Source organism: Pogonomyrmex barbatus, unplaced genomic scaffold, assembly GCF_055798465.1.
Source record: "Pogonomyrmex barbatus isolate J1 unplaced genomic scaffold, ASM5579846v1 scaffold3, whole genome shotgun sequence".
NCBI classification, from domain to species: domain Eukaryota; kingdom Metazoa; phylum Arthropoda; class Insecta; order Hymenoptera; family Formicidae; genus Pogonomyrmex; species Pogonomyrmex barbatus.
In genome coordinates, this window is record NW_028297127.1 from 133,460 (window position 1) to 144,064 (window position 10,605).

At 25.5% G+C, this 10,605-nt stretch overlaps 2 protein-coding genes and 1 long non-coding RNA gene across 4 annotated transcripts; 1 reads left to right on the forward strand and 2 right to left on the reverse strand.

The window, feature by feature from the left end:
- The first annotated feature begins 50 nt into the window (after positions 1-50).
- Positions 51-4,614, forward strand: LOC148935895 (uncharacterized). The gene is made up of 3 exons (XR_016139948.1): positions 51-252; positions 373-3,635; positions 4,033-4,614. It is a non-coding gene; the product is annotated as an uncharacterized LOC148935895 (long non-coding RNA).
- On the reverse strand, positions 1,211-7,840 carry Mocs2B (Molybdenum cofactor synthesis 2B). Of its 2 annotated transcripts, none has more exons than XM_011642192.2 (7): positions 7,700-7,840; positions 7,047-7,335; positions 4,904-5,117; positions 3,820-3,905; positions 2,722-2,957; positions 1,760-1,813; positions 1,211-1,497 (listed from the first exon to the last, which is right to left on the reverse strand). In XM_011642192.2, exons 1-7 carry the CDS (start codon positions 7,838-7,840, stop codon positions 1,426-1,428), a joined length of 1,092 nt encoding a protein of 363 aa, XP_011640494.2. In that variant the 3' UTR covers positions 1,211-1,425. The 2 variants fall into 2 exon arrangements, with proteins under 2 accessions (XP_011640494.2, XP_011640487.2); XM_011642185.2 differs by having other exon boundaries at positions 7,035-7,335.
- On the reverse strand, positions 7,701-9,412 carry Mocs2A (Molybdenum cofactor synthesis 2A). Its single transcript, XM_089080050.1, has 2 exons — positions 9,145-9,412; positions 7,701-7,846 (listed from the first exon to the last, which is right to left on the reverse strand). The coding sequence occupies exons 1-2, from the start codon at positions 9,410-9,412 to the stop codon at positions 7,842-7,844; spliced, it is 273 nt and encodes a 90-aa protein (XP_088936176.1). The 3' UTR covers positions 7,701-7,841.
- Between the last annotated feature and the right edge of the window lie 1,193 nt (positions 9,413-10,605).

Below are 10,605 nucleotides of genomic sequence, written 5' to 3' on the forward strand. Positions count from 1 at the left end.
CGCGAAGTTACGCTGCACGCTGCATGCGCAACACTTTAGTTTGCGGCACGATGGATCGATCGTTCTTCGAGGTGTACAGATTTAGATAGGCTTAGAGCTGTTAAGGCTATTGTACATGAACAAATTTTAGTTGTAGTCATAAAATTATAGAGGAAATTGATCAACGAGAATATTAATTATACTTCCTACGGTCTAAAAACAGTCCAAAAACATTTGTGATTGGTCAATTTGCTTACTTAACTTTTAACGATTGTAATTAAAATTTCCTTATATGCACTGACTATTAGAGCCACTTTCACCAACTCCGATTAATTATAATTGTTTGATTATTTTACTGAAATTAATAAATCGTATTTGTTATTAAATTTGTAGACAAATCACGAGTGGTCAATTCCAATGGAATAACCGGCCTATATTAAATTGCAACAAGAACTGTCCAATCAGAACTCAGCGATATAAATTCTCTACATAACTTACAATAATATAAAAGGTTACAAGTACGAGACAAGGGAGATAGAGGGCCTGTGCTGTAACCCGAGGGAGAAGATTGAAGGCGCTTATCCGTTCTCGTCCGGGAACATCAAACAAAAAAAAACAAAAAACAAAAAAAAAGGTTACAGGTAAACGTTAAACAGACTAAATCATTGTAATTGGTCAACAGGAACAGGCAATAAGGAATAGAAATTCAATGCGTCAATATTTTTATATAATAAAATACGCTTATATACGCTTATATACGCTAAAATAAAATTTTATCATTTTAATATTAGAATGATAAAATTGTATATTGTACAATTATATAAACTTACCACAGTTGAGGTACAAGTGAACATTCATATAAATTAAAGATTGGTCTTTTAAATGCAAGATTTTTATGAAACATGAATAACTATTCTTGTAGCTAATCTTTGATTAATAATCTATAAACGATAGTCTTTCTATACAAATCGCAGCTTTAACTGTAGAAAAAAACAAATACACAGCGTGATTTAGAATAAACGATTTGTCATTCAAAAGATATATTCCTAATTGTATAATTTTACGTCTTAAAATTTATTCAAATCTTATATCTTGAATTATAAAAAGAAATAATTTATTTAAAAAATGCAGAAGGTAAATAAGAACAGCAAAACTGTTGAGTTTTTTAAAATATACGGATCATATCATATTTAATTTTTTTAGATTAAATAAAATATCGAGAAACGGAAAATACTTGGAAAATAAAATATTATTTTATGTATTTTAAATATGTACAGATAACGTATTTTTATTTGTACAAATTATTAAGTCCTTATTCATGTATTACATATTTTATTTATAATTCAAGAAATTCAAATTATTTCAAAAATTTGTATATAATAATAACATTTTCATAATATTATTTTACCTCAATTTTACCCCTATTTTACCTTTTTACAATAATTATTACTTTATCTTCTTGCAATATTTGTCTTCTAGTTCGTCTAATTTGAAATCAAGTTCTGCCATAGAATAAGTCTAAAATATGTACACATTAATATTGTTACGCGTCGTTATATGTATAAATATCTAATTTACAAGAATACATAAAATCTGTAATTATATTCTCAATTTCTTTCTTATACATAAATTACAATGTAAACATTAAAGAAAAAAAAATATATAAATACAGAAATTGTTATAAAAAATAAATTTGATAAATAATACAAAACAAAAGAAATGATATCTAACTTCATTTGATATATAATTATAATACTTATATAATGCATGAAATACTTACTCGTTTCTGAATAGGCTTTGAGATATCTTTCAAATTATTCATTTGCTCTGTTACCTATAGTAAATGTAAAATTATACGTTATGTATATTATATATTTATAATTATAAAGATAAAAATTAGGTTTTAATTAATTTAGATATGTGTATAATATAGATTGCATATAAAAACAATTATTTTTAAATATACAGAGTAATGGAAGTGTAGAGATGTAAGTAAATGCATAATGCAAATGTGTAAAAATATAAAACTTCAAATTTATGAGCGTGTAAAACTGAGTATGTAGCTATATGTTTATAATATCAACCCAAGGATTACTCATCGTTAAAGCTATCATCATTAAAGCTGTTGATACAAAATCAACCATATAGAGATGATGATGATGGAGATGATCAAGATATTTCTTAATAAGAAATTTATACATTTCAATTTTGCATCGTAATATCTCCGCCCATAGGGGGGACATATTACATAGAGAAAAATAAAGAAATTATTCTGTATGATACCACTTGAACTCAAGCTATCGATTAAATATACTGATTGTAAGAATTTGATCCGTCAAGATATAATTCTGAGATCTGATAATCTCAGGTAATGTTAAAGTATTTTTATTATTATTACAATTATTTCATTATTGTTTTAATTTATTACTTTAAATTTATTCAATTCCATTTTCATTCTTTATTCAAAAGACAATGTCAATAGCACTGTCATAAATTCCTTTCGAAACTCTGTAATTTTTATCAGAGACATTATAAAAATATATACATAACATTAAGTTTAGGAAATATATAGCTATTTTTATTAAAATAAGACATTTTGTTTGCATATACATACGTGTGTGTGTGTGTGTGTGTGTGTGTGTGTGTGTGTGTGCGCGCGCGCGCGCGCGCTCGTATGTGTACGTGCGTGTGTGCGCATATTTACACACACACGAATTAAAATAAAGAATAAAATTGGTATACCCAAAATTCTTTATATTCCGGTGATATACTTTCTAAATATAATATTCGATCTTCAATGTTTTTCAATCTTTTGTAAATATCTTTAGGTACTGGTTTATTAATTCCTATTATACGTTCTGTCGCAGAAATTCTATCATCCAATATAGAAGAGTAGTCAGAAGCATTAATTGTAACTGAGTTGGATAAAATTGATTGATCAATAGTTTGAGGTCCCCACGTATTTAGTACTCTGTGAACTAAAAATAATCACAAATATATCTTATAGATTCCATTATTAAACTTTTTTGCATGCTCTTTAGTATGTTACAACCGAATAGTGATCCGCTTCCCTCCCCTCCCATTCGAGTATTGATTTACGAGAAGATCGTTCCCTGCTGAAGCGATTGTTATTTGTGGGACTTCGGTCGAGAGAGATAGAGCTGCGTACAATACGCATTTTCCTGATGTTTTCTATTCAGGCTCTTTATTAATAAAATTCGCTTCTTTTATTAAACGCTCTCATCATTTTGCGAATAAAAGCGCGAGTGAATTGTGCGAGTACTCGCGGGGAGTGCGACATTTTCATAAAAAAGTAAAATAAATAAATGAATAAAAGGCAAATATTCCTACATTTAAGATACCGATTAAAAACTCAATTAAGCAAGTTAACTTTACTATTATTCGTAAATTATTCGTAATTAGAACTTGATTATGTACAATTTATTCGTATATTAAATATCATAAAATATTAAATATCATAAAACATTAAATATAGTATATCGATATAGCAATATCTCAATATTTCGTGTGGATTATACACAAATATTTAAAACTTGCATCATGTAGCATATAGCTATATGAGGACAAAAAAATCTTATGGAAATAATTATTGGGGAATCATGCATATAAAACTTCTTTCGACAAAAGAGTGAAGAGTAAGTTATGAAATATATCAATATAAATGAAATTGTAAGATTTTGGAAAATTTTATAACTAATCAATATCTTCGTAGAAACTAAAAAAAAATATAAAAAAACAAAACAAATAAAATATATATTAAACAAATACAAAATGGTAAAAAATAGAAAGATTAAAAATAATATTATTTTGCATTTATACCTTTTACATGACTTTTAGAATCTTTGCGTTGAATGAGAATAGCATTTACTCTTGCACAAGAATTTTCGTTATCGCTATATTTTTCACTGCAAAATAATTAAATTTATTAAAAAATTTATAAAAAATTAAATTTATTAAGTAATTAAATTTATATATATTAATTAGAATTTTAATAATTATATTAATTACATACATATGTAATTTATTTTTTAGGGTCTCTAATTATCTCCTGAGTGATTGATCTCCACTTTTAAAATTATATACCTTGGCTACATACGGGAAGAGCTACATACTATCGCACTCGAGAAGAGTACTATCGCATTCTATTTTTTTAATTTACATCTAATTAGCGATAAAGATGAAATGATGAAATGTGATAACGTTAATAACGTGCTCTCCGAACGTAGCCAATGTGTGCATATGTATATGTGCGCGCGCACGTGTATATATACATGCTTACACGCATGTAAACACGTATGCATGCGTAATGTGTGTGTGTGTGTGTGTGTGTGTGTGTGTGTGGGGTGTGTGCGCGCGTGTGTGTGGTGTGTGTGTGTGTGTGTGTGTGTAGAGCATAAAATCTCGAGTTACATATATTTTTCATTACGTGGCAATAACTTCTTCTGTAACTTTTAGATATTTATTTTTATATATCTATTCTGAAGTATGTATGTAAATCTTTTCATTTATAATCTTGTTTCAAAAAAACTTAATAAAATTTTTAATTTTTTAATAAAATTCGGTTTACATTGACTCATGATTTCAAGGAAAGGAGATTTCTCTCTTCAACGATTACTTTGCAAAAAATATGTAATAGTTACAATATAAAATTTATATGTAATACCACTCAACATTACATAAAAAATAAAATATTTTAAATGATATATTAGAAATCATAAGCGATCATCATATAATGTAAAGAAGATAACATGATTCAAAACTTTATTATCTATAATGTCTAGGTGAAAGTCATTATGTATAAGATTTTGTAAATATTTGTTTGAAAATGATTTGTTTATTTGCGTATATAAATTTTTCTTATAACGTATATCTTGCGTATATAAATTTATAACGTTAAACTAACCTGTGATGACAAAATTCTTGTACATTCATAGTGTTTACTTGTTGACGTTTTCTTTCAATAAATGAGTCTATTCTGCGATTTAATTCTTCCGAACTTGCTTGAATTTGTATGATACTTGGATCAATAATATCCTTATCTGGTATTTTTTCATTTATATTTGTGATTTTCTGAAATCTCTGAATCTCTGAATCTTCTGAATCTTCTCTCATCAAAGCTGTAGATTTAATAATATTTCTTATTTCTATGTTATAGTTAAAGAAAGATTTACTTCATCTATCTTCGTGTTAATGTTATGATGCATATTTCATAACAAAACATGGTGCAATAAGATTAAGAATTATACTTCTAATTTAAATTTATGTTTATAATGAGAATGTCAAAACACATAAATGCTTATTCAGTAAATTATAAATGTTGTAGACAAAAGTATTAGAGCTTCAAAATAAATATATAATTGCTTTTATTTTGGTATAAAATGTCATACTTTTCAATCTTTTAACTTAAAATTTTTAAATGAAACCTTATACTTTTGAATATATTAATAATTAATTGAATATATTATCAATATAGTTTCCCTGTCTTTACAAAAAATTATAAAATTATGCTTAAAGATTATTAATTTAAAAGTAATTTTACACATTATTTTGACATATTTTAAGATGAAATATTTAAAATTTAATTTTTTCTACAACATTTTTAATTCTTAAAATTTTTGTATAGATTAAAAATATTGCAATTTTGTATGCACAAAATAAAAAGATAAATCAATCAGTATACAAGGTAAGATCATTGAGATGAGTGATCAGCTGAATTATATCTACAGTTTTGGAAATAGAAACAAATGCTTTAAGTTAAAATTGGTTTGATATTGAAAGAAACATCATGCGATAGTGGACATTTTCCCTCAAGTGGAAGCACTTAGAGGACTCAAGGTCCTAAAATTTTTTTTTTATGGAATTATACATCATCGGACACTTATTTGTTGATTGTAATCTTCTCCAAGACAGTTTGAATAGTTGTGGATAAGAAAAGTCATTCAAAATTATAGATAAAAAAAAAGTTGAAAAATGAATATTCATTGAATATTTTTAAAACAGAATATTCGGTTTTATTAATTGAATCAAAATCCGTTATAGATATTCAAAATGGTGATCGTCTACAGCAAGGCACTATCTAAATGTTCACCTATATATAGACTGCATTACATGTTACGATTTTAAATGCATTAAAATTGTAATTAATAAAATCATAATTAATAAATTCGTAACTGGAAACAAAATATTGTTTCCGGAAATATGATGAATTTTCATTTTTCAACTCTTGTTGATCTTGAGTGATTTTGATTATCTATAATTATTGAAATTGTCTTAAAAAGACTATAATCTTAGATATCCGACAATGCATGGTTTCATTTACAAAAAATGACTTTCAAATCTTCTAAGCGTCTTCACCTGCGAAAAAATATTCATGATTACATGATGTTCCTCTTAATATTAAACAACTTTTAATATTTCAAGTATTTTTTCCTATTTTCAAAACTGTAGATGGTCGATCTTAATAATTCACCCTGTATAGAAGACTCATAATTTATAAAAAAAGAAATATGTAATTGAGCATTACTCAATTAATTCAAAAGTATGGAGTTTTATTTAAAAAATTCAAAGTGTATGCAACTTTAGAAAATGTGTATATGTATATGTGCGCGCGTATGTGTACGCATGCATATGCATATAGTGAGAAAGTATACATGCACGATTAATAGAATCTAGAATTACAAAAAAATATGCGCTAAAAATAGCGAAAATATAAGGCATTTATAGAAAAAATAATTATTCAATGAAAGGAAAAAAATCTTGTAGTATGCAAGCAAACAAAATTTATAAACTTCTATTAGAAAAATTTGATTGAAAGAATATAAAAATAAATAACTCTCCAAGTATCCATGTAATAATGCAATACTGATAATCTTGTAGATAATAGAATGTTTCCTTTTTGTTATTAAAATTCCTTCGAATCAAAATATAAATCTTATAAAGGAAACATAGTTGTTATACATATTTTAAAAGACATGCTATTAAAAAAAAAGAGAAAGAGAAAGTTTGAAATAATTGATAATTAATAAATTATTTACTACTCCATCTACATTCTTTGTTTTGCTTCCATTGTTGTTCTTTCGTTTCGTATATTTCTTTTTTCCAAATAGGCACCGATGCTTTTAATGTATTGATAGCATATTCTACTGCTTTCAGTGCCTCCTCTCTATGAGGAGAAGAAATTGCTATCACGACACTTGCTTTCGATATCGGTACTTCTCCAATACGATGATATATTGCAATTCCTTCTACATCCCATTGTGAACGAATTTTGTTACAGATATTAGTCATCTCTTTCAAAGCCATTGATTCATAAACTTCATATTCTAACTTAATTACCTAAAAAATTTCAATTATTAATTTTATATTTATAATAAATATCAATAACAAAATCATTAGTCACAAATATTTGATTGTATCTCGGAAAAACAATTTTTATTATCATTCATCAATTCACTGATAGAATCTCAGAAATTTTATATTACATTTTTTTGTATTACATTTATTTTTATTTTATATTTTATATTTTTCAAACATATATATGTTTGGAATTCAAAATTTGTCATAAATAACTTTCTATTGAAAGAGTACATTTAGTAAATTAACAACATAATGAAGAGTAACTTTTTTTTTAAGAATACATAAGAGAGATCTTTAGATAAAAAAGATTTTTAGATTAATTAAATTTTATAATATACTTTACCTTTTTATTTTCAAAATTATCTCGAGTGATTCCAACAAAACTTGATATTGCTCCACAATTAGAAAATGTCACTAATTCCATTATTTCTGCAATATTTAATTCTGCCTGTTGTAACTTGACAAAATTCTTTGATATGTCCATGTTATCCTAATATAAATAACAAAACAATACAATTTTAATTTTATTTAATGTTGCATTTATATTATTGTGATATTTTATTTTAATGAATATAAGAGTTAACACTACAAAACCAATTTTGATCTTATATGATTATAAATATGATTGTGAAGAAAAAATATAATGTAGATTCAAAGTATCTTTTTATTTTAATTTAAAATATCTAGATTAATTGTATATAACATGATTTCTATTAATTTTGCAAATAACATAACATTAATGTGTTCATATTAATGTTATGTATTGAAATTTTTTTCTACAGTATCTAATTTTATTAAAAGCTTGAACTAATTTATGTATTACGATTCAACGAAGATCCGCTCATCCTGCCCCTTGTATAAAGCAGTGAAGACAATGCTGACAACGCGTCGTGTTTGACGAATAACGAAGAAAATTGCGCGAGCCATAAACAAGTGTGAAAATTACATTGAATTTTATATCGTTTTATTAATTAAAGAGTTTATTTTCTTTCTTAGCGGAAACTCTCTTTTTTCGCGAATGAGCGAATAATATGAGAATGTCTATCGAGCGAGGGATCATCGCCGCGAATGCAACAGTCTTACATGATGTTTTTATTTACATGTCTTCCCTTTCTCATATATATATATATATATATATATATATATATATATATTTTCTTTTATTTTATCTTTTATTTGTTCATTTCATTTTTATATAATTTTTTAAATCCATTATTTTTTACCCTTCTCCTATATTCTCTTATTTTTATTTATTTCAATAGTAATTAAAAAAAACAATTTTCACTCAAATATACAATTTAAGAAATATCAAAATTTTTCATAAAATTAAACAGAAAACAAACAAAATTAAAAAACAAATAATTATATGATAATTATTTCATTGTCAAAATAACATTTGTTATATATAATGAAATGATTGTAAAAGAAAAAGAATAGAAGTATTTTTAAAATGAAATGTCACTTTTTGTCCAAGACAAATAAAAATATTTTTCAGATGTTTAACACAATTCATTTAACATCACATAATTACAAGAATCATTTTTAAAAATTTTAAAGAGTTAAAATAACTATTCTGGCAGATATTTTAAATTCAATATTTAATTCATCTCAAATATTTTGATATCAAGCTTTACAATAAAATACAAATAAAAAAAATATGCCTATTTGAAAGCAATACTTCAGACACAATAATATAAATATATAATAATAATAATAATAATAATAACAATAACACAACTGATTTTAAATTTTAATTTGTGATTAGATTTAATTTGTTACTAAACAAACCTCCACTGAGCGGTGGTATAACTGCAATTTTGTCTTTTTCTGATAATACAAGAATATTATTTGGAATGATTTGAAATTCTTCGTTTACTGCTAACACTATTTGATCACGTATACTTTGTAAATTAAAAGTATGTATAATCTTGTCTAAAAGATCAGCAGATGATAATTTTTTTGGTACATGAAATTTACATTCCTTACATCCAGCTAATTCGCGTGCTTTTGCGAAAAATAAGATTGTTATTTCTATTTGCGTTGTGGTTTCATCCATAACAAAGCACCTAATAAGAACATATTTTCTGAAATGATTGAAAAATATATTACAATACAATTATTATATCATGTACACTTGTTAGATTATATTTATAACAAAATTGACTCAACAAATTAATTTGGGAGAATACAATCACAATTCAAAATCTAAGCATTAAAGCATTTCTGTTCACTTACCATCATTATTATCATCTCAAATTGTGACATTAGAAGCAAGAAAATATATAATAAAAATTCTTAATTAACTAAATATATTAAAAAAGAAAGGAAATATTCAATATTTCAATAAATATTTCAATAAAACAACACAATGGAGGAAATATCAGGAATAGGAATAAATATTAAATTTAGAAATAAAAATTTGACACAATAATTAAACACAAAATAATGCACAATAGACACAAATAAGTACAAGATATAGACATATCATTAAATTTATTTGTGTCTATTGTATATTACATTTTATCTTTATTCTGAATTTTCATTTTCAAAATTTAATATTTATTCCTATGCCTAATATTTTTCCATTGCGCACAAGACCTTATAGTTTTAAAGAGAGAAAAAAATTTTTGCAGAAGATATTGCACATCTTTCCACACGATTTTCTCCCAAACTATTTGTTATTTGCGAAAAATGTTCCAAATAAAACTATTTTGAAGGAGTTACATAATATATGTGAGCTACATAATGATATATTAATTCATATAGATGAATTATAGATGAAGTCATTATTGATATTTTTTTAATAGAATTATGTATTTTTTGTACACATAAAAATAAACAAACACGCACGCGTACGTGTGTGAATTCTCTTTGTAAATATTTAACAGTTGTTTTTTATTGTGATATAGCAATTTATTTTTTTTTGTTTCGATGCGAACTTACACTATAATAAGTATTTTAACTGCTTATAATAAATTCTTATATGTATTTTAATAATTTATTCTCACGATTCTTATATAACCAATTTCTTCGTTTTTAAAAGGTCATCACCATTGAACATTATACCATAGATGTAAAAAGATCGTAGTCCCACATAGGAGAGTCCCGTTTGACCACATCCCGATTGATCACAACCACTCACAGGGGCCGGTGTCTAGAATTTTTCCATTATTCAAGCGCTGTGAGTGGCTAGTGGTCAATCGAGACGTGGTCAAACGGGTGCCACCCGTTCACATTCCTTGCTTAGGG